General features: G+C 42.5%; 1 protein-coding gene across 1 annotated transcript in view; it reads right to left on the bottom strand.

The window, feature by feature from the left end:
• Positions 1-9,206: 9,206 nt before the first annotated feature.
• cacng2a (calcium channel, voltage-dependent, gamma subunit 2a) overlaps positions 9,207-25,449 on the bottom strand; it is a 61,152-nt gene continuing 44,909 nt past the window's right edge. The window contains exons 3-4 of the mRNA XM_027284731.1: positions 12,382-12,522; positions 9,207-10,928 (exon numbers count right to left, since the gene is read on the bottom strand). Of these exons, the coding sequence (XP_027140532.1) occupies positions 10,393-10,928; positions 12,382-12,522 (677 nt within the window). The 3' untranslated portion in view covers positions 9,207-10,392. The remainder of the gene's footprint in view (positions 10,929-12,381; positions 12,523-25,449) is intronic.

Below are 25,449 nucleotides of genomic sequence, written 5' to 3'. Positions count from 1 at the left end.
CTGGAAAATCGAGAGCTTTGCCTTCCCCACAGCGGTCCAGTATTCCCTGCATTGCTGTTGACACTGCACCAACCCACCAGCTCCATCTCATGCTACATTTTCCCATCACTCGTGAACCCTAAGAAGCTTGACTCCTTTGCTCGGGGGAGCAACTCACTCCCAACCCAGCATTGCACCGTCTTCCTAGCCACAGCACCGTGGCTTTAGATTCAGAGGTGCTGATTCTCATCCCGGCCGCTTCACACGCCCAAGTGCACGCTGAAGGTCACAGTCTGTAACGAAGCCAACAGAACCATGTCATCTGCAAAGAGGCTCCCAAACCGGACATTCAAGGCTGTGCCTTGAGATCTTGTCCATTAATATCACGAACAGAATGGGGCAACCTTGGCAGAGCCCAACACTCACTAAAATCATATTTGACTTTGTGCCAAGAATATAGACACAGCTCTCACTTTGGTACTACAAGGACCGGATGGCTCGTAACAATGACTCCGGTACCCCACACTCCCCTGGTACCCCCCCACAGAATCGGAGTTTCCTCTGTAGGGTGTCTGGGCTCAGCCTTAGAGATATAGAGGAGCTCCTTTGTGAAAGGTCCGATCTAGAGCTCTGGACTACTGTAGAAACATTACGATCCAGCATGGGGGAGGATCCGATAGAGCCCCCTATATCTGACAGACTGGACCTTTAAAGGCCAAGGAAAGCTGCTGTTTTAAAGTGAGACAAAGATAATGTCACGTACAAGATGTTCTTTATCGAACTGAAGTTATTTATATTTAAGATTACAGATGAATTTGAAAAGTTCTTTTGTTTGTTTTATATCAGTGTAAATTGAATATCTATTTTGGACCGTAGTTCGGTCGAACCCAAATCAAAACAGCACTTGGGTGTTTTCAGTTTTGTCTTCTGAAAAAACTAAATTGATTAGTCGATTAATCAAACGCGTGATCTTCAGATGCAATAAAGCATGCAGTCTTTTATTTTTACAAGGTGGTATCAATGCACCACAGGTTGCTGCAGGGTGGAGGAGCTGCAGATGATGCTTCGTTTATATATTTAACATGACGACATGTTTTCTTTTGCCTTAAAAAAAAAAATTACATGTCATACTTTTTAGACTGGAACTGATCAAGCCTTGTCACAAATGCACGATGCAACGAGATGACTGAAAGATGCACACGTGTGTTTTATGGTTATTTCCGAACACAGAATTTCCATGCGTATCATAAACTGGACTAAAGTCCTCTTCAGTGTGTGTGTGTGTGTGCAAAGGACAGTGAGTGTGAGGGCCTGAGTGTTCCTCCTGGGCCTGGCAGACTGCAGCTCCTGCACCCCTGCACTGTGGCATCAGTATTCCAGGCCCGTTCGTGGACACAGCGTTCCCTGAGCTGACGGAGGCAGCCCTGCACCTTTTCCGTCTCCCATCACACCACCAGAGGGCAGAGCACAGCGCTCCCTTTTTGCTTCACGCATCCCAGAGCACTTTGTGTGTGCTGTAGCCTACTTCTGATCCTCCTCTTTATCTTTTTATTTTTTTTAAACTGCCCTCTATTCAGAGCTAGATTTAAAAGCTTCAGATGATTTGTAAAATAGCAGTGACACAGCTCACGCTCCTCTTTGCTCCATGTTTTTTTTTTTTATTTCAGGGTACAGTGAAGCTTCATACTCCCTGTATCAGCAAACGGGGGGTGATGTGAATGTGTCATTTTCTTTCTCAGTCGGTTGACCGTGCTTATAGCTCTCTGTTGCCACTCAACTCTGCATGACCCAAAAATAACCTGGGGTGAGCACACTCAGCAACTGTTTTCTGGTCAGCACAAACAACAGGATTGCATATGCAGATTCAGTATTTGCACGCACAGGTAAAAAGATAAACACCCCTCCAACGAAAATCCACACACATATTTCAGGTTGCATTTCGTCGCCAGAGCAGTAACTCACAGGGAATGAATGCAGCTTTTCCTCTCAGTGACTTAAAGTTGGCGGTAAGCCTCAGAGGCTTCAGGTGACGTGCCCCCCTCACAGCTCCCATGGGTGCTTACTTCTCTGTCCCAGAACGCTGTCCGGTAAAGTCAGAGAAAGGTCATTAGCTGGTTTGATGGGAGGTTATGTAACCTCGCAGGCTGCCAGAGACACACAAAGCGAGGCTCGGGCCGAGAGAGTCAGTGTGTTTGCTCTTAATTTTCCAGCCAGGAGGAGACAAAGTGTTCCTCAGGCCTCATCTTTTCACCCTGCCATCAACCCCGTCCTTGCTCCACTGACCCCACCCCAACATCCACCACCACCACCACCATCAGGCTGTTCTCTTGCCTCTCTGATCGCACGGCACTGCGGAGACACTTTGATCAGCACAGCAGGAATAAAAAGGAAGGGAGGGAGGAAAAGAGCGAGTCAAAGGGAGGAGGGGGAGAAGAATGGGAGGTCAGAGGAGAGACCTGGAGATGAAGGCTAATTCCTCCCATCTTCTTGCACACCAACCTGCAGAGCTCGAGGTCTCCAAAAGATCAGATTTAACAGCTTTCATTGCCACGTTTGCAGTTTTAATGGCTCAAAATGGGCAGTCAAGTCAGAGAGGCATCAATTTTTGTTTTGTTTGTGATCTGGCCAAGTCCTAAAAATCCTAATAGAATCATTCATTTGCTGCTTTATTGGAATAATTCAGTTTATTTTTGTAGCTCTAGTCATCATTTCTATTGGTTTTGATCATTTTGAGGACACCACCAGTTCCTGAGCTCGGAGAGAACACCACAACAAAGTCTGATGGTCCTGCATCTCCTTTATTAATCCCTTTATTTGGAAGTAAAACCAACTCCTGGATTGCATATGTGCAAAGTACAACTAAGTCAAAGTTGAACAAGAAATAAAGTTTGTAAACTGTGATGGATTTTTAGCATCTTTCAGCTCATTATTTTTGGTTTTATGAACTCCTTTACTGTCTGGTTCTCTCTCGCTGCTCTTATAGCTTTATTTTCAGCCCCAGCGGGCAGCAGCTACTTTCATAGATAAAGCTCTAATTACCCACTGTACGCTACCTGGTCAGCATCAAACAACGGACAGACACAGTTAGAGACGAGCTGGAGAACATAGCGAAGCGTTTAGCAGCATAAAAAGCTGGATATTTCCGTCTGGAGATGGTGGAGACCAAAAAAGGAGCTAAAAGAGAGCGAACATTGAGCTCAAACACCATTAATTTAAAAGATGATGACATATCAATTGCCATGTTTCTATAACAGTGTTTGATTTACATTTTGAAGTATAAAAGTTTGATGATGCTCTGGGGAAACATTTCACATGGCTGCTCAGTTATTTCCACTCCTCATCGCTCCTACGGCTCTAAAATACATCAACATCCAATATACATCATAAGCTTCCTCACATTAATACATAAATAATAGAAATGTCATTTTTATCCTGTTTTCCAACGTTTTTCACAGCAGCACAACAGCAGTTCGTATTATTGGTAACACCTGCATTGACTCTACTATTTTATTATAAAAAATAGCCGCTGTGAAAAACGTCTGTTGGTGCCACCTACTGCTTCTCTCGTGAACCGAATCCTAATATTTGCAGAACAGTACTGACAGAAACAATTCGCATTCGTCTGTTTACAGTGTTTACAGTTTGTTCTTGCTGCCTTCAAGTGGCCCGAGTGTTTCATCTCTTCCCCATCACACTTCCTTTTGCAATGTCACCGTGTTCCCGTATCTCAGCAGCGATTATGTAACAGCAGGTGAGTCCCAACATTATCATAAAATATAGAAAGGGGCCATTTAACTATTTTCAAAACCCTGTTTTATACTCTCTCAAAATGCCGTTTCAAGGCCCAGATTTGAAGGAAGGATAATTATGTGAGGGACACACACACACATGGAGTGACACACACAAAAACACACACAATTTCCTCGTGTCCTATTTCCATTAAGTGACACTTTTGTGCCCTCCGGCAAACAGAGCATGGAAATCTGGCCTCTGGGCATTGTGGGGCCCTGCTCCGGCTGCATGGTGCAGCTGTAGGTGGAGCTATCATTAGTTCAGAGAGCTCCAGCACTAATATCATTAGTATTAGCACTGGAGAACTTGCCCTGACCCTCCCTGACATCCCGATGCAGTGTCCAACACTGTTAGTCTGCCAGAAAAAAAAAATGGCTTTGACTCTTCAAGGGCACGTCTCGCTTCCTCTGGATTCCAACTCCCTCTGCGAGGAGCCAGAGGAAGAGGAGGCGGCGGAGGAGGAGGAGGAGGAGGAGGGTGTTTTTCTTCATCCAACACCTGCACAGTGAATCAAGCTGTCAGGAGCTGCATGGAAGCTAACACAGATTAATGTCACTGGCACCTTTTAGTGATTGTTCCACGTTTTCAGATATATTTGCGCAGTATTTCACAGCTGTCACTCTGTAAACCAGTCGGTCTTAAACTGGGGTCCAGTTTTACATGACTTGAGGTCGCTAAACGTCGCCCATGAAGACTGATTGTCCAATCACAACTTCGCAATGGCAGTCCTGTCTGAATTTTCTATCCTTAGGTTACACGAGGTCACGTGCGGGCCTTGAGGTCCTCGGCAGTATGAGTTGTTTGGCTTTGGTTGGGAACAGTAGGTGCCAGTCTATCTCAACACTGTGGTGTCCAGGGTCAAAGAGACCTGTTGCTGCCTTCCTAGACATAATAGATAGCTTGCCGTTGACGTTCCAATCTGACTAGAATATGCTGACAATAACACCTCCATGGGTAAAGACATTCTCTTTGACTAATTCTGGTCATGTAGTATTTGTGGTGTTATCTTGGGGTTTAAAGTCGATCCACCAGGATGAGTTGGGCAGAATGTGAGACCGACTCAGGCACTTCTGATGAACTTTGAGAGTGTCTCTAATTCTCCTTGATCAAGTGTCAGTAAATAATAAGACATCAGAGGCTCCTGAACACTTTCTTCCTTCCTGACCATTGACCTTTGACTTCAGAAATTTCTCCACAACACTGTCAAGCTTTGGATTGAATATCTTCAAGCACTTTACAAAAAACAAGAATACAAGATGTAATGTAAGGAATGGGTTAAGCAGTGAGGTAACGTGAGGTGCAAATGTTACCATGTCCCATTCTGACGTTTTAACGATTTCAACAAAAATCCTAATACCACAAGTGGCCGCTTGAGGCTGGCTCCAGAAGTGAGTCAGTCTCCATAAGTCCCCATGTTCAAATGTCCAACTTCACAGCAGAAATAAACATGTTTACAGCCTGGTACAAAAAACTGTTTTGGTCTCTGTAGCTAATTTCCCCGTTCATGACAACTGTACTGAGGGTGAATTTATATACAACTCACCTGTTCACATTATATTAAGGCTTAAAGTTATGCAGGATTAAGAGCGGGGACGCTTTGATTGACAGATGGGTGACATTACAGGTGGCTCATTCGAGCACTGAGCTGTCATTTGGCCCACCTTAGGTTCACCACTGATCCCCATCTTTGCAGATACTCAGATTAGCCAGGAGCTGGACGAGGCAGCCTTCTTTGGTTTAATTCTTTTTTAAATCAAAGACTCATTAATAGCCTAATTACTGTGAATTTTAAGTGATAAATCTGCCAGCATTTCCATCGTGTACCTTGCCAGAAGGGAAAATCTAGCTAATAATCAGTTTGAACTCAACTCAAATCAACAATTGAGTCTTCCTGTCAGTGGGAGAATATTTGAGCTGGCACGTCCGACTCACAGTGACAAGACGTGTTGAAAAAGTTATGAGAGAGAAGTCGGAGAAGACAGAGAGACAAGAGGAGGCGAGGAGAGACCGACTTATTCATTCCTAAAACATATTAAAAATGTGACATTCAGACACCAAAGCCAGGTGCTGCTTTATGAGTGAGCTAGTATCTCTAAGCCTCTTCCCCAACACACACACACTTTCTCTTTAATGTAATCCGGGCTTGTAAAATGACTTCTGCTTATGAATTCTGAATAAAGAAAGCTATACATAAAAAAAAGAGAGCCCTATTCATTTAGACTGCTACGTTGACATATTTTCCCGTCAAATTTATGGAGAGCGGCTTGTGTCAGTGAACTCAGATAATGGCAAATCAGGATCTCAGCACTTTTTCTAATAGAAACTTTTTTTTTTCTTCCTCTCCTCCTTTAGTTGATGAATCTGCTTTACTCGCTAAACTTGTTCGGAGCTCAGGAAAGCACGTCCTACATACCATCAAACAGTACTTGTGCTGTGAATCCCTTTATTTTATTTATTTAGCCTCTCTTAGGGAAGGATCCCTTTCTGCACTTAGCTCTCCTTCACCCACAAATACATAAAACACACCCTGGTCCTGAAGGATGAACCTGCCTTTTGTCTCACAAATAGATTTGCTTTGTATACCTGCTTCGACGGCATACGTGAGCACACATATACACACTCACAGTGGTATGTTTGGCCCTGAAAGCAATGCTTTTAGGGCAATGTGTAAAAAGGTGTTGGGTGTTCTCTTTGCAGGTAGAATAAATATTGAAAAGCTGTGTTTCTTTCTCGGAAATGTCCTAGAAAGATGCCACGACTGTCTTCTTTGAGGCTCTTTTGTTTACCTCAAAGAGATGGAGAGAGAAAAATAAATATACTTGCTGCTGTATCTGTGCAGTTTGAGCTGCTCAGTACGTTAAACATGGTCTTATAATTGGCAGGTAAATACGAGTTTTTTGTGACTATTAATCCACGTACAGGCGCTCACACTCGTGTCGACATTAGGGTTTGTTTTTTTTTCAAAGCATTCGAGGGCCAGCATTGATATTTTTGGATTGCGACTCCCAGCGGTCTATTACAGCATGTTATCATCATTTTACAACGGTAGGCAGAGGCCGTGGTTTTAGCAGAGCACACAGGGTTTTATGTCTGACAACTCAGCTTTTATTTTTATGGCTGTATAAAGGCTGAAGTATGAAGGCTGATGCCAATATTCTGTGTCTATATTCAGTGTCTGAAAAAAAACAAAAAACTGGCCGTTTCTCCAAGCTGAAAGCATTTCTTCATTTCTGGTCTTTGTCAAATCGAAGAAGTAACAAAAGCACACACAGACACATGTTTGCGCTGATATTTTTGTAAGGACCCTTACTGACATAATGCTCTCCCTATCCACAACCTTAAAAGTGTGGATGTGCTTCAAACAGAGTGATTGTCAAAGCTTTCAGCAGTGTCTGAACAATTTATGTAACTTGAAATTGACAATCTGACAGGCTCTGCAAATGGCTGGAGGTGGGGAAGTAGGCAGGATTTGAAACTGTATCCCATGGCTCTCTTTTTTCATTCTTCACACAGCTACATCTGTGTACAACTGAGTGCAACACCACGAGAATAGACTGTCTGTTATCCCCATTTGTAACATGTATAAACGACACCTTGTACAAACTAGTTATTGTCATGCACGCCCTGCATGCTCAGCGCCTAACAATGAGATTATTTTCCAGTTTATCTGGCACAGGCAGAATGACGATGATCTTAGCTGATCGACAGACCATCAGGTAGCTTTGCAAGGAGCTTGACTGACACGGTTAGTCATTTAATCATAACAATGCCATTCCCTGCGTGCACAAGCATAACGTCAACATGGATGCTGTTGAACATTTAAAATATTCTACATTAAAAATAAAGACATAAAATGAACACAGTCGAGTCATTTGAGCCATTTTGCCTCAAGTCGAGTGTCTAATTGTGTCCAAGTTGAGTCTCTTTTCTGTCAAGTTGCAAGTCATCACAACAGTGACGCAAGTTCACGTCTCTGTTAAACTGTTCTGCAGGCCATGCTCGGAGGTGGGATTATAAACCAGCCGTGATACAGAAGGGTGAGTTGCTTTGGAATCATTAAAATATGCAAATAACAGCACACACTTTCAGTCTCTCTTGGAAGGCATTCAAGAGTGTTGCACTCATTTATACACACAAAAGGTGATACGAATAGTTAAAGACTAAAACAAGAGCTTGAGAAAGAAGTTCAAACCCTTCTTCCTTTAACACCCCCACATACCTGGCTAATCCCTGTGTTTTGGAGTTACAGATATCATCAGATTTCCATCGTTGTTCGACCATCTGACAGGCACTTGTGTGGCTAGACTGGCACCTTAAGCATCACTTCATGCCGAACCCCAACACAGATCCTAACCTCACCTTAGCCTAATTCTAACCTGAGTCCTAAAACCAAGTTTTAACTATCAACCTGCTATTCAAATTAGTGACAACCAGTTAAAATGTCCTCATTTTGCAGAAACGTCCTCACTGGTAAAACCAGAAACTAAACTGAGTCCTCATATAGACAGAAGAGCAAGAACACACCCACTAACAAACACCTGCTAACCCTAACCCTTCACATGAGAGTACACAGCATTAACATGCATCTATTATCATTTCTAACCCTAAAACTAAATCTAAATGGTTGTGAGGACCTTATTATTTGTCCACACAGATGCAAGTCCCCGCAATGTCATTAATACAAGTACACACATACATATAATCCCATATGTTTCCTAACCTTGGGGTTAAGGCACGATGATTGAAGGGATTAAGAATGCAAAACATTTTATTAGAAACATTTATGTTTGGTGAGTCAAAGGCACAAAGCTCTAAACCCAACACCAACTTACTAGCTTTTTTCCTGGAGCTGTCAGTCGCATCTCATGGTCTTCATCAGCAGTTGTAGATCTAGGTGTGAAACTTCCTGTCCTGTCCTGTGACAACAGGTAAAAAGGTTGAAAGAGAAACATTCTTTCAACATCTGAATAACATCTACAACTCACCAGGAAGACAAATAGTAAACTTTTGAGCCTAATTTAGCTTTTTTTTCTGTCCTAAAAAAGGAGTTGTCATAAAGTAAAGTGTGTTAGAGACACGCAGTGAAACATGGTAATTTGTTCCCCCTAGGGTTCGTATTTTATTCATCAGGACTTGATGCATCCAAGTATAGGATCATTCGGTTTTGGCACCTTTAAAGATTTCATTTTTCAATTTGAACAACACATTAAAAATTGAAAGAAACAAATAAATGACTAAGGCTGTGTGAGTTTTAAAAATAAAATACATACATACATATATTTATATATTTATAAAGAAATCAACCAAACCATTTTAAAAAAGCAGTTTTGTTCAATGTAGGTTGTTTGGTTTGTCTCACAAAAGCAATAAGATAAAATGAACAAAATAAATAATAATAAAAAAAGAAAACATAAGAAAAACACACATGAAAACATTAATACTTTAAACTTTAGCATCTTTGCTTTTTTTTCCCCTTATAATTATTAACCTTTAAAACTTAAGTTTCTCAAGAGCAGATCTGCTGTAATTTTATAGCATGCATTTAATTTCTGAAATTGTGAGTCACTTAGCTTCTCTTGTACTATTTCATATTTAACTTGTTTTTATTTTTGTGTTTGTTTGGCGTCCTCTTCTTTTCCTTCCCCTCTGCTCCTTCCTTTTTTTCTTTTTTTTTGTAGAAGTCGTGTTTGGAGTCTTTGCTTTGTGAACTTTGACCCCCTTTTCTTGGCTCTTTCTGTTAAAGGGGTTCAACTCTCCCATTTACGACCCCCCCAAAAAAAGAAAGCGAACAGGGACTGAGAAAAAGACGAGAAGGTTCTATTAAAAGAATAGATATTATTCTACTGTTGACTGTCTGCATCTGCCTCTGGTGGCATCAGTCGCTGCTACCTAAAGACCATCTCTTGTTCTCAACCTTCAAATGAACAGATACTAAAAGAGTCTTTTCTTGTCTTACCAACAGCACTTGGTTTAGTTAACTTGTTTTTTTTTTTCTTTTTTGCTTCGGTAAAGTCTGTAACTCTTGATTATTAACGTAATAATTTATTTATAAAAGTAATACATATATATAGTACCTTTGTTAGAGATTACAGATTGGGCTAATTCTTACTGAATCCCAAGCTGTAACAATTCACAGTTTTAATGCAAAAAATGAACAAATGAGTCAATAAATAAAAGAGGTGTATATCTGAGCGGTGGGCTGGCTGAGGGGGGGAGCTTGACCCGTTGCTCCAACCAAACATGTGGGGCAAAACTGTGAAACCAAAGGGCTATGAAATCATGAAATCAATTCTTTATCTCATAAATGCCCACCCCCTCCCACTGTCCCTCTCAGTGCCCCAAAACCTCATGAACAAACCCTGCGCATAAAATGACAGATCTCACTCCCTTGGGACAACCTGACCCATGCTCACTGCTCTGCCATTCAATCCAGGAACACAGCAGACTTGTTGAAACTCTCTCAACAATGTTAATGGAAAAGTCATGCAGCTGAACAAAAAGAACAAATGTCTATAAACATGGAAATCCATCTTCTCCTGGGGCGTACTACACCCACAGGGGTTCCCGTGTCTCCTGGTCTCCCCGCTCTCTGCCGGGCTGGCCTGGCCTGTGTCGACTCCTTCATACCGGCGTGGTGCGGCGGTTCGCTGTGTTGGTGTGGCTTGAGTCTTTCAGGTCCTTCTGGATGCAGTTGTGGACTTGCAGGAAGTTGTGGTCCCTCTCAGAGTTGTAGGTGGCGGTGGGCGTGCCGGAGGACTTGAGGGTATCCCGGGGCAGCGTGTACATGGAGATCTCTGTGGATGGCAGCGCGCTGAAGCCCTTGAGGCCCACCGGCGAGGTGTCGCGGGAGTGTGATGGGTCTGTAGAGCGGGAAGAGGAGCGCGAGCGGCGTCTGTAGCGGTAGCGATAGCTGGGGATTCGTGTTATGGCCGAGCCTTGGAGGTAGTCGGCAGCGCGCGCCCCTATTCGAAGCTGTCGATGGCGGTCGATGAACATGTGCACGGCCAAGACACCCACCATCTCAGCCATGATGAAGGAGAGGGCACCAAAATAGAAGGACCAGCCGTAAGAGTAGCTGTTCTTCTTCGAGTCGCTTTTTGAAGGGTCCCCCGCGTTGGCTGATATGTACACGATGATCCCGATGATGTTGCTCAGGCCTGAAGGGACGGGAGTTGCAGGAAGAACGCCACGCAACCCGGAGAGGGGTGGGTTATGGGTAAAGAGTTCATGGGGAAAAGGACAAAGAAAAGAAGAAAATAAGACACAAAGTATCAGTCAGGATGAGCTCATTGGCCAAGTTATTCTTAGTGCATGCTTAACTCAATATGCAGTATCATACCAAATGTGTTTAGAGCGCTGATTCATGCACTGTACTCAGTGTACTAATCCAGTCCAGCTGATCTTAGGCTTCTAATCTTTGCCCTTGCAGCAAGAAACAAGGATGCTGCAGGCCTTGACGCAGATCATTTGGGACAGAGTATAACATAATCCACTTCTGCGTTAGCACTCATCATATATCCAAATGTATATACTTTGTCTAGTTTGGTCATACGCTGAGAAATGTTTGACATGGTATATCTGGGAAGATGGATCGTAGGGAAAGTGTGTCAGGGACACCATATTTTTAGAGATGAGTCCCAATGGGTGGCTTTTAGCCCAGCAACAGGATCAAGAGAAAAGAAAAGAGGACAAAAGACGGAAGAATAGAAGAAGTGACTTGTAGCTGCAGTGCAAGAGACGACCAACAGCCCAAGACAGAGTGGTGAGTATGTGGCCTTTTGAATATATGTGGTGGTATAATAACTTTTTAAAGGAATTGATACCGCTCTCATGTCTGTATAGTAAATATGAAGCTTAGCATAGCACAACATGGCCCTGTCTAACGGTACAGAAATCTCTCAACCGCCACATTATATAATAAAATAGTACAGTTGTCATGAACTACAGAGACCAAAACTGTTTTTTGTACCAGGCTGTAAACATGTTTATTTCTGCTGTGAAGTTGGACATTTGGACATGGGGACTTATGGAGACTGACTCACTTCTGGAGCCAGCCTCAAGTGGACGTTTCTATTTTTGTCTATATTGATGTTTATATATACTTTTCATCCTTTTTTTTCATCATCTTATCATTTTTATTGTATTATATTTTCAAATAAAAAACAAAATTACTCTTGTATGGTACCAAACAAGCAAAGAGAGAGTGTAGATGAGTAATTTTCAGCTTCTTGGACAGGAAAAACAGTTGTAACTTTTTTTTTTTTTGCTGTTCAGCCAACAGAATATTTAAGGATATAGAAAATACCTAATAATTAGAATGTTATAATAATACGTAGGAGCAAAACCGGGGCTAGTAATTGTATTAAAAAGTCTTATTACTAGGATTTAATGTTCAGTTTTTATGTAGAGACAAATATAAAGGCTGAAATTCCAATAAATATAATAAAACCAAGGAAATAAACTGTTACAATATAAGCTTAACATATTTTTGTGGCGATTTTGTAAACTACTATTCATGAACCACTGAAAGGCTTTTATTGTGAAGCCCCTGCAGGAAGCGTTCATGGAGGTTAGCGACCGTGCCAAACCACTGTTCAGTAAAAAACTCACCTGCAGACACAAAGAAGATTCCCGCACTGAGGATGATGTTGTGGCGTGACTTGTAGAACTCACTGGCAGCTATACAGAGGCCTCCCATGAACAGCAGGATGACACTGAGGATGGGGAAGATGCTGGAGGCTCGCACCGCACCTGGAAATCAGCGGAGGACAGAAGAAGAAGAGAGAGAGAATGGGATGTGATTTGGTGTTCACACAAAGAAAGAGGGGAAGCGATGAGGACAAAGCAGAAGGAGCGAGGAACAAAAGAGAGAAAAGCACATTAGAATCCATTTCAGCATCTGCTCCTCGTGTGTGAGCACATCCCAATCAACACCCCATCAGGCCTGTGAAAGACTCCATCAACACTGTCTAGTGAGTGTGTATCCCCACAGTGAGCCTGTTACCCAACCTTATGTAATCACACCGCTTGACTCTCTCTCTCTGTGCACTCTTCTCCGCAGACCACAGACCTAACTGCTTTATGTAGCATCATGTGAATGGCAGTCAACAAAAAGTGCTACGGGGGCTCTGGCGTGTACATCAGCCGGGGCCGCAGTGCAGAGAGGGATGTAAGCCCGCGTCCTTGAAACCAAAACGGCGTCCTTGCAGTTAATTATCAAGAAGTGGAAAACTGCAGGAAGGATGTGCTGTTACGTTTGAGGGTCAAAGAAGAGCAGCGCTACGCCCTCAGGTCTAAATCAGAGAAGCAGACAAATGTTGTTTGAGTCATGCAAACTTCCCCGTTCACCTCCGCCCTCTCTCTCTCCTCTTCAAAAATGCACACTTAAACTTTCATCAGGCTGGTTAAATTTTCACCACTTCACCTCATCTCCCCACTCAGCACTTTCCCAGCTTCTTGGCCAGCTGGGCCCCCCCCCCCTGCTGGGCCTCCCCACGGTGCATCTGCCTGCATACCTGCTGCCATTCATCGCTCCCCGATCACTTCTCCAAAGATTCACTTATCCTCTAACCCTCCCTCAACACCCTGAGGTGTTTAACCCCTTTAACCCGCAGGCGGGCGGGCTGATAGGCAGCAGTCAACAGCTGCAGTGGAGGGGAGAGCACCAAGCGGGGGCCACGGCTGGTTGGACGCTCATCGCTCACCCTCCACTGGGCTCTCAACAGTAACTACAGCCAGACCAGCGCTGATGACGAGGTTCTGGGTGCTGATGCTGCAGTCATACATAAAAAATATTTACAGTGTAAGGTTCATTAACAAAACAATAGCACAACTCCACTGCACTGATTGGCTGGTCTATAATATTTCCTTTAAATGGAGCCTGCTAAGAAACAAGAATAAAAAATAATAACCACAGACGATACGTTTGTTTTTGGGGGGCGGTGATATTTGTGCAACATTTGGTATTTCAACAACGACTGGCCAGATTGATGTGAAACTTCATCTGGTTATTTGTGGTCCCCACAGGAGGAGGACTAATGATTTTAGTGACCCGATGACCTTTTCTGCTTCGGCCACCATCAGACCAAAAACCGTTTACTAATACAGGAGAAATAAATAAATAAAATCCACAGGGCACATTCATGATTCACACAGGACAGGCTGCCTCTAAATGTAAAATGTAAATTTAAGAGTCATGCACGGCAATAAATCACTTTCATATCTCTATTAAAACAATTGATTTTGAATTTATTTATCAATCATAATTCTATTTTTAAATGATGCATTTATTGATTGTTTTATGTTTTTTAAATCAACCTCTTTTTGACCTATATAAAGGAACAGTTAATTAATCTGTAAAATCCTTTATTAAATCCTGTTTTTTGCACTTGTGGTCCTCCATACATGCAGCTTTTTTTAAAATTAAGATTAACTTCTAATGTGTTTAAATAAATATTGTATTTATTAATGTAAATCTTCACATTTGGTTGTTTTTTGTGTCTGAAACCTGACTGAAGCCTTCTGTTCTCTGATAACAGGATGGAAGCCGGAGCTTCAGAGCGTGTTTGCGTCACTTGCGAGGACTTTTATGAATGTGTCTCTGACCCGCCGGTGTAATGTCTCTGCTCCCTGTCCCACCTGCATTCATCACATTATCATTCAACATCATGATGTGCTTTTTATCGCTTTTCTTTTAACCTTGCCTGAAAGAGCCCCGGCGTCTGGGCTCCAATCCGTGTGATGAAGAAGACTTTAACGCTGTTATTCACCATCCTCCATTTTTCTTCTCGTCTGTCTGTCCCTGTCTGCTGCACACAGTCATCTCGCCGTCTTTGTCCCCGCCACGTCTCATCTTTTCTTTCTCTCTTTTCCATCTCTCTCTCATTTAATTTGCACTCAGTCAAAGCACAAGACCATTTGAAAGATAAAGTGTCGTCTCGCCCTCCCCTCGTCTTTCTCTCTCTCTCTCCCACTTGTCTCCTTGTGCGACCACAGGGGATTGTGGGGTTTTGGGTTACTCTCGAGGTGGCTTGATTAAATATTAAGTTGTCCTGAGAGTTGACCCTGCTCCTGTGTCCCGCTCTAAATGCATCACTCCTCCTAAACCCCCACCCTTATCCACCAACCACCACCACACACATCTCATACCTCCATCCTGTTAACCCTGAAGATATTGACAGGGCCGCTCACAGCGCATTACCTGTGAGAGGGCACCGGGTCTCTTTTTCATCCATCAGCTTCATTTGCACAGACAAAAGAAGGATAGAGGGCCCCGCCAAATTTATTGATTGTTGACAGTGGGGGCGGTTTAATCTCAAGGTGACACGAAAGTTTAAGAGGCTCCGTCGCGCAGAGAGAAAACTGTTGAACACTTCTCTGGATTATAAGCAGCTCTCATTCATGTGCACTGTTTTATTCACATAAACTGATCTCACTGTGATCATTTAGCCGAAACTATTTCATTGGGAACTCGTTCAATTTGGTCCATTTGGGTCCAAACTAACAGATGTATGTTTTAGTTCCTAAAGCTGTTGCTAAGCCTTTACGCCTCATGTACAAGATCTACTTTGAATAAAGTATCTGTGGCTTGTTTGTGCTTTAGTGTTTCACAACTGAATATCTAATTGTGAACGTGGACGTTTGAGGAACTGGCACTTCTATATTGGCTACATTTCTTTGCCACAGAGGTTGCCGCTTGGTGTTAAACCACTTTACCAACGTGCTGCTACTTTTTTTTATTATTTATTATTTAATATTATTGTCAGTTGGAAAACAGGTTGTGAAATTTCAAGAACTTTATTCTCAGCATATTTTTTTTTAAGGTTTTTAAAGGTACACGATATTCAAAAAAATTGCTCATATTCATTATTTAAGGATCCATAGTTTCACCTTCACAAGATCTACTGGAAGAAAAGACGGAGGCTGAAGGATCAAACAAACAAAGCTGATCCTGGTGGATACTTTCTGTCCGATTTGGAGATAAAAAATGTTTAAAATGATTTACAGGGATGTAACATTTGACTCGTTTGTCACCCTGAAACTCAAAGGTTAAGACGTTGACCACAAACTGCAACACTCGCTGGTTTGAGTCCAGCCGTCGTATCTTCCCTCCTCGTTTCCTGTCATCTCTGTATTGTTTGGACTCTGTCTAAAAATACTTTAAAAATGTTGCTGGAGTTTCATTTCTCTGTTCTGGACAACAGAGGTGACAAGTGCAAAGTTATTATGATCCATTAGTCAGATCGGCCACAGTTCTGAATAAATAAGAGCCAGAGTGAAAAATAAAATGTCAAACCTGCAGTGAGATTTCCTTATTATTGCTTTTTGTTTATACAGAGGTCTAATGCATGCCGGAGTTTCTCCTTCAACATGACACTTTTCCAACAAACACATCTTTATATTCTTCAGATATAAAGACATCGACTGCATTACAATTTCAGTTTAGGATGCTGCACATAAACATGTAGGTCATGCGCCTGTTTTATCTCAATTTACTCCTATTTGGTGTAACGTTTCACTGTCTAAAGATCTAAAACTAAAAACTTAAAAAACAAAAGACGGACATCGAAAACAGACAAAAACTTCTGGACTTCCACAAACCAGCAGGGCAGTATGTTGGAACAGTATGGACGCACCATCAATGGGGATTTGGATATGGGCGTTTTCTGATTGTATCAGTCTGGAAAGACGAACTTACATTGCAAAGGGCAAGTGGCAAGATTTTGTCAAGCTTTGGGAACCAAACATGAATATCATAAAAGATGGAAACACAGGCTTTATTTGTATTCCATCCTATAGTTGAATGTGTGTCTGTGTAATCTCGTCTCTAATATGTAATATTTAATCTCCATTTGCATTCCTTCGAGGATCGGCTGTCCTGCAGTGCTTCTCCACTCCTATGCAGTCACTGTATTCATGCATCTATGCCTGGCAGCACGCTGAAAAGTGCACTGACCTTCACAGTGACCTCCCACGGTGCACCGTGCCTTCTCTGGGATCGGGCTCTAGTTTGCAGGCCCTGAGTTTCAGCTGACCACGCTCTAGCTCAGAAGAAAAAGCTTGGAAGTCCCTGCAGATTTCTCATGTCAGGGATGCACTCTGCTTCCCTGCGTAATGCTGAGTGTGTCAGCGTACACATGATGCTCAGATAGCCGCGTGTCTTTGAGCAGCTTGTTGCCTGCAGAGAGCGCGGGACGATCGGGACAATAACTATGCCCCGAGGCGATGAGGCTGCTTCTATCAGAGAGGACACCTATTTAAAATCAATCCTTCCTCACCACATTCGGGAGATTTCACATCTTCACTTGCCGTCTTTTAAGGATCGGCTGAGCTCCTGTCAAGAGTTTTGGATCCTGCCTGGAGGGATGTTTAAGCACAGCAGCACCCCGGGGGGAGACAGACAGAGAGACTGACAGGTTGACAGATAGACAGGGACTAGTCTGTGCTGTGGATGGGTTAGTGCAGAAACAAAAGGACAGGTCCATGATACACCATGTATAACAGTGCTGCAGAGGGCGAGACAAATATATTGATTTGTTGGCTAATAATGTCAGCCACGTCTGACATATGGAAGCGATGCACAGAAACTCACAAAATATGTTTGACTTATTTTAGCAGCTCCTGACAACTTAAATGAAAGACAGTGGCAATTAAAAGCTAAAAATGAACAAAAACTAAAAGGCAGTGGGTGGTAATTTGTATATATTTAGCACACAACATACAGAATGTTCTCAAACTAAAGAAAAGCAACTGTGTTACTGAACAAATGGTGATTATCTCTATTAACCGGGATGACATTATTCTGAGGGCTGCTGCAACGACGACCATCCTGGAACAAAAATGTCTAGTTTCCCAAAATGATGTTTATTATTTTAAATCTTTTTCTCCCTGTTAGAATAATAAAAAAAAATACGAGGTCATATTTGCACCCATTTTTTCACACTGTTGTATTGGTACCCTCAAGTACAACAGTGTAAAAAATACTCATTACACGTAACTGGCATCTCAATTTGCAGCAAAATGTGTTTTATGTATTGTATTATGATACATTTCTATCCATCCATCCATTTTCATGGGGGGCTGGAGCCTCTCCCAGCTGACTCAGGGCGAGAGGCGGAGTATACCCTGGACAAGTCACAAGTTCATCTCAACAACCATTCACACCTACAGATGTACAATTTAGAGTCACCGGTTAACCTGTAGGTTAATCATGGAGGAGAACATGCAGCCGACTCGGGGGTTTGAACAAGAAACCTTCTTGCTGCAGTGCTACCCACATTATTAGACACTGATGCATCCGTGCATTAGTTGTATTTTACTGCAGGGTTAGGGTCTGTCTGGTTGAGGCGCTGTAAGACTTTCAAACTTGTTTGATTGTTTCCTGACTTTGGAAACTGAACAAAAAACAAATGTGCTGCTCATTAACTGCACATATGTTACAACTTGACAGTGCATAGAGGCCCGGTGAATGGTGATTATCTCAGCCAGGGTGACATTACTCTGACAGATGGCTGCTGGGATGGCTACAGTCCTGGGAAAGCTCTGTGGCAACTCTCCTGTGCGGTAAAACGCTGTCCTTCTCCGGATGGTGGAAAACAACAACCCAGTCCAAATGAAAGCTTTGACCTCCGCGCTAATAGCTAATGACAGCGACGACCTCCGCGGCGTCTTGTGTTTCTGAAGCCCTCGCCTCGGCCCACATGAAAGGATGCTCTGGGGAGCCCTGTGATTAGCACCGAGGTCGCCGATTTGATTTGGGTCGAGGTCACGATCGCAGAGAGAGTGCCGCATCTTCTGTTCCTTCCCCGACACCCACATTCATGTGACATCCAGTTAAGGCCGAACACCAGCTCTGTGTTCTTCAGCATTAATGGATGGTCACTTCACACTTCACACTGTGTTTTAACATGTTTAATTCATATTGAATCATAGCGAAGCTATTGCAAATCATTTTCATCATGACTGACCCCCTCGATTTCAATAATAGCACGACAGCTGTAACTAGACACGGCCTAAAACCAAAAAATACATAAAGATACAAGAGAACATGTGTGAGGAGTGAATTAAACAAGAAGTAGCTATCTTCCCTTTACAGCACCAAACCACAGCCTGCGTCATGTTGAAACAGCTCATCTGATTTGGGCAAAATCATCAATATCTATTTGTATATTGTAAGCCAGGTACAGGAAGTGTTACTGATCGTTGTCACCTCTCTCTGGATCTGTCCATAATGTCAGAGGTCAAGTGGGAAATAAGTCGGAGTCAGAAATGCCAATGAAATAAATGCGTATAAACAGCAACAGCAAACACTTTTCCATCCAGTTACAAGAAACATTAATGTTATAAGTCATAAAGTCATAAAGTCATACCTTTGCTATTACCACGAACATTAGGTTATGTGTATTTGAAGGTTGTGAAGGTGTTTGATTCAGAGAAAAGCAGCTGTGAACTGTGAAGTGGACGATGCACCCGGATCCACCTACAAAAATACCTGTTCATGACTGAGACATGAGAGTTTACATGCCACTATAGAAGAGTTTATCCATGAGACGGCTGCTTTTTGTTTAATTCACTGTGAACATTGTTTCAAAGATCACCGCCGATGATAGATCTTCCATCGTTATCATCGTAAACTGTGCGCTGTAATGGAAAACTTGACAGGCGGCAACTATACAAAATGATCCGACTCACTTTTACCTACAGAAAAAAAGAGTTCATCCCAGTGAGCTACATTTAGTTTAAATAAAAGGAAGTCTCACCAAACTCTTGTAAGTTCTACTCAAATGAGACGGAAGGAAAAAACACAATTACTTATTTATACTGTTTGCCTCGTGATGATTGGCACTTTTCTGTTTACCGCCACCATCGCTGGTTGTTTTCCTGTCAGGAGCCGAAATGAGAATTGGCACACGAGTCTACTTTCCCCAGATGGAGGAAATCTCATCTACTTTGATTTTATTGAGCAGGAACACTGAATATTGTCACTGTTTGGTTTCTCTGATCCTTCATGAACACATGCAGGTAGAGGCGACTGAGGAAAAGGAAACTAATGAGTGAATGTCACAACAACATTGTCTAAATTTACCATAAATAAATCAGATTTTAAATCCTGTTGATGTCACACTGACTTGTAATCAGGTGAACGGTGTCTCTGTCATTCATTGTTCGTAACTTTGGGCTCCGGGTACGATCACCCACGAGAAGTACGTAACGCTTTACGGCACTAAGTCACACAGCAGCAACTATTTCACTGATTCTGGTGAAACTGGATCATATTTTATGGAGGAAATGTTTTCTGGTTTTCCCTCTGATGTCCTCCGGCTGCTCCGCCTCAACTCTCTGTGATTTACAGAGTTTATGATGGACAGTGAAGTAAACTGTAGCTGCTGTAAGCTCATGTTAGCTCAGTTTGATAGCCAGGCTGCCCGATTGCACAGGGGGAATAGAGATTGGAGCACCGAAATTTGGACTGCCGGGAGGTGGAGGGTTTTAGGCCGAGGGAGCGGAGCCGGTGTTGTGACAGAACAGGAGCTGGCCAATGGGCAATGTTGGTGGGAGCTAAGAACAGAAAAGGAGAGAGTGGCAAACAAGAAGCGTGAATCTGGGACTGACTTTCAGTTGTTGTCAAGAGCTTAGTGGAATAAAAGACTCGTGTACATCTGTTCAGTGGCATTAATTGAATCTCGGGGTGCTAAATCGCGAAAACATTGTTGTTTTATAGGAACAGTCCAAACTTTTGGGAAATGTGCAATATGTCCGTACAGTAAATATGAAGCTGCAGCCAGCAGCTCGTCCACTTTGCCTGTAAAAACACAACTTGTCAACATGAAACATGTTAATTAATGAGCTTTAGATGTGCAGGTTGGTGGATTTTGTCACCTTTGGACAGAGCCAGGCTAGCTGTTTTTGATCGTCTATTGACAAAAAGCCTTTGTCAGGTCTGTACAACATGACAGCGCTCACACACAGCCGGTGTCTCGCTCTACTTGGCCTGATGGTGGCTGCACCGGGGCAGGATCTGTAGTAGTAATGAGCGATGTATGCTGCTTAGCCCCGCCCGGGCCTGTCGTCCTGCCAGCATGCGTGCCAACCTGCTCGCAGAGACACAGGGTGAGAGCGGATACTGTGTGTACTGTATTGATTGGCACGGCTGCAGCAGCTCGGGCTGGTGTCCGAGCGCTGGCACTCTTCAGCGCTGGCTGACAAACAACTTAATGAGACTCAACACCCATGCAGGCCCGTGGCTGGGTTTCTACAGCAGCTAGTCCTCCTCGGTGCCACCATGGCTTCAGTCATGCAACCTGCGTCCAAATGGTAAATCATCAGAATATTACTGGCAGTTGCTTTAATTTCCTAGAGCACCAGGAAGCAAACACACAAAGGAAGCAAGGAAGCCGATCCATGAATCCCTGAATATCCAAGTCTTAAATATTATATTTAAAGTTAAACTTCCAAAGCTGCTTATTCCAGCTGCACATCACAATCACTGTCAACGTTCAAGTAGCTGATTACGTGACTTCTAAAACCGGATGGCTGCACCAGTTTTAAGCATTTTGTCTTTTTCTATTGATCAGCGTCATTAAATCTCCTTGAACTCAGTGATGTAAAAACATGCAAACTACTGTTACTGTTTTTGAATTTGATAAATTAAAAGACCACGGAGAAGAAACAAAAAAGAAATGTGTGCTCTCAATTTGAAAATTCCTTCTTCAGTTGGAGGTTTAAAGACATTTTTGTAACTCGATGATTTCCACTGTTGTGGAAATTTTCTGCTGCCGGTGAAGAATGAAATAGAGACTTCTGCCGGCCGACAAGGTTTTTATTTTCTTTGCAAAGAAAAGGTCAGTTCAACACGCGAGCGGTCAAAGATGGAGAAAAGACCCCGAATATGGGGACACCTAGATATTTATACCTGAGGGGCGACTCCTTTCACATCCATTTGTCTGCGGAGACGGCCCTTCAGGAAGTGTTTCCACACCCTTTTGTCTTTTGCAAGTATTGGTGCCGACCCCCCGTTGATGTTTTACACCTGAAGTTTCCTGCAGGATCTTGTATTTAGGTGCAAAGTTGAGTCTAGGCATCACAATTTACAAAGACAAAAGGAGCTGGTGTCTTATGTTAAGGAGGGGGAGGTTGTGATTGAAACAAAGACGTTGAATTTACTATTACACCACAGTTATATCAAAACGTTTATGGCGAAACAGTCGGTTATACTGTAAAATACATTTAAGTGACAACGTAATGTTTTAGGCTGGAAGTTTATCGACATATCTTGGCCCAAAATTAAAGTAAAACTGTATTCAGTCTGAACCACAGACTCTATAAAACATGGATGCAGTCTTCCTACAGGTTTCTGAAGAAGTGTGGTGGATCTGGCTGCCACTATAGGTAGACATGGCTCATCTGTGTTAATCCTGCATAACTTTAAGCCTTAATATAATGTGAACAGGTGAGTTGTATATAAATTCACCCTCAGTACAGTTGTCATGAACGGGGAAATTAGCTACAGAGACCAAAACTGTTTTTTGTACCAGGCTGTAAACATGTTTATTTCTGCTGTGAAGTTGGACATTTGGACATGGGGACTTATGGAGACTGACTCACTTCTGGAGCCAGCCTCAAGTGGACGTTAGAGGAACTGCAGTTTTTGGTGCCACTTGATCTGAACAATCCATAATGGGTGTTGAGGCTGCACAGAAGATAAAACTAATGGCATAAAGGTGATAAGTTATGCTAAGTTGGATAATGTTCAAATTATTTATTCAAATCAGCGACTAATTTGCTTTTTTATCCTCCGGGCTCTGCAGATCTTTGCTCTTAAAGTCACATTCAAACTCCAGCTCGTGTCTCACCTTCTGTTCAGCTGACATCCATGAAATGCATAAACATAACTAAGTACACGTCCACAAACACAAACTGTCCTCTTTACAAAGGCGTCTCTCCATCCTCTCTCTCTGACTTTCTGTCTTTCTTACTTTGCCTCTCTCTCTCTCTTTCATTGACAGGGTTGAGAGGAAATTAGCATTGGCTCTTAATCAGCCTCCCCCAGCCCAGAATGTGCTGATGTGCAGGACGGGGTCATGCTAATCAGGTGCCTCAGCTCCCAGGCACATTGATTTAATACTACAAACGCTTATTAATCCCCTCCACACCTCCTTCTTCTCCTCCTCCTTCTCCTCCTCTTCCTCGATACTGAGCCCTTGCATTGTCCTCGTCCTCATCACGAGCCTTATTGCCCCTCAACCCCAACTTTAACCCCTTTTTACCCCCCATCACCCATCAATCCTGTCATCCACAAAACATCTACAGGCGTGCAAGTGAAACAATGTGCACAAACAAAAGGAAATTAGCTTTGGTGGCTAAATTCAAAATGTGCGAGAATGCTTACGCAGCTCTCAGCCTGCGTCTGAAAGCTTATGTCTCTTGACAACACACCTCGCAGGCAGAATGCAATTTGACTCGAATTGATTAGAAAATAAATGCAAGTCTCACTCGCTGGCGTTTATAAACCAGAACGAGAGCGAGAGCCGAGATGTTTGGATCTGACGTTTAAGACACCTCTGGGAATTCATGAAGTTATTCTGTTTGTATTTACACTCATTTACGTCGGCCTGATTATTCCTGTGTGCCAGCTTCTATGTTCTGTGTCCGTTAACTCGTTTGTCTCCTCGTAACGTCCAATAAATATCCAACAATGTATTTAAAACGCTCCTAAAGAAACAGAGAACAAGAGAAGATTTATGAAGCTGAAACAACTCGTTGAATTGATAAGTCATTCCACAGAAAAATAAAAAATCATTTAATAATTTAATTTTTTTTCTTTAGTTTCACCTTCCTAAATGTATTTGCTGGGTTTCTAGTCGAAACAGACAAAGTGAAGACGTCACCTTCGACCGTTTTCTTTTATTGTCATGTCTGGAACCATCATGTTTTCTGTTATCCTTCCCCAGTGTGTCCCTGATTACCTGCCTCTCTCACGTGTTTCACCTGTGCTTTCACCTGATTGTTTCCCCTCCTCTTTTACCTCTATTTAGTCTCTGTGCTCCCTTTGTTTGTCGCCAGTTCGTCTCGTCATGTACGGCGTTTCTTTGTCTAGTATTCTTGTCTTTGATGATCTTTGACCTCAAACCTTTTTTTTTCTGACCACGATTTTTGCCTTACGGATTTGTGTTTTTCTAGTAGGACTAGTAAAACCTTTTTGAACCATTACCTTTGTCTCAGAGTCTGCACTGTGAATCCTTCTGTGAGCCCGCCTGATATTTATTATTTTCACATTTATAGACTAAATGATTAACTGAGAAAAGCATGAGCAGATTAAATGATCATTTAAATAATTTGTCGTAGCAGTCTCAGTTGAGAATAAGGTGACGTTTTTCTGGGTCATGCTGAAGTTCTTCTGTGAAGACAATCCAGTCAAAACGTTCGAGTTGATTTCATGTCCAGAGCTGCAGCACTAAAAAACCTTCTCAGCCTAAATTCAGTGCAGATTTTTGTGAATAAGCTTGAACTGAACGACACGTCATGATCACAAATGTATCACAGAACAGAGTGACCGCATGCATATTTGACTTCACTGTGCAGAATTATACAGGAGTCAACAGAAACTACGCCACTAGATGGCATTAAATTCCACAGACTGGACCTTTAAGTAAGGTTTACTTCAGTAAAGGGTCTGAATACTTCCTGCACCTCTGGATACATCATAAAGTTTAGTTTATATTTGTAGCTGCGGGACTTTGAGTCTCTGTATGAACGCAGAGTGTAAACATGTACATGGATGATCGCAGCACAGCTGCCATCAGAGCCCGGTGGTCCTCCTCCTCCTCCTCCTCCTGAATCCAGCTCTGTCATATTAACATCACAGACACACACAGACGGGTCAGTGGAACACAGTAAAAGAGCTGCCTCACACTGAAATCACTTCACATGACAGGCGCGCTCAGACAATTAAAGTTCCCTCCGCAGAACACATTTCAATTACTGTAATTACCCTCCACTCCGCTGCTGATGTCCCCACAGATCACGGCTGGATGTCGGCGTGACAGCGCCGACGCCAGAGCTTCGCATGGCCAACGTCACACGTCAGAGGGAAGTGAACGAGCTGCCGGAGGTTTGGCTTTGGTTACATCCACACAAAGGCTGCACGAGGATGAATGCAGATATTCATTCATAAGTCTTCACACGTCGTCTTAATAAGTTTATCAAACTAGACTCAGTGAGAATAAAAAATAATCTGAATCTTTGTTCTTAAATATTAAATATCCCTCACCACTGTGACAGAACAGATCGACTGTTTCTATGTCCGGTCTTTGTTGTGTTTCAGATTGTTTTCTTCCTGTTTTAATGTTTTTATAAATATAATAAAACTAAACTTTGAGCAAGAGACCTGTGACGGGTTCAACAGTTGACATATGATTAGGAACCTTTGATTTCAAATGGAAATATAGATGTAGATATTGCACCCAGTCACGTTTAATGAATTGTACACTTGTAGTAAGTATTTTTTTTATTTTATTAAATTTCTGAATATGAGAAATGTCAAAAGAAAATTTAGACACATATAATTATTGTTTTTTCTTTCTAGAGATTACAACAAAAACTAAGAAAACAAGAACAAAACTGTGAAATAATCCCTGAACTTTGGCAATACTTCACTGAACATAACCTGCTTTTATGCAG

This window comes from Larimichthys crocea, chromosome XII, assembly GCF_000972845.2.
Source record: "Larimichthys crocea isolate SSNF chromosome XII, L_crocea_2.0, whole genome shotgun sequence".
Taxonomy (NCBI): Eukaryota; Metazoa; Chordata; class Actinopteri; family Sciaenidae; genus Larimichthys; species Larimichthys crocea.
The sequence above is the reverse complement of the archived record's forward strand: the minus strand, read 5'-3'. Positions and strand labels throughout refer to the sequence as shown.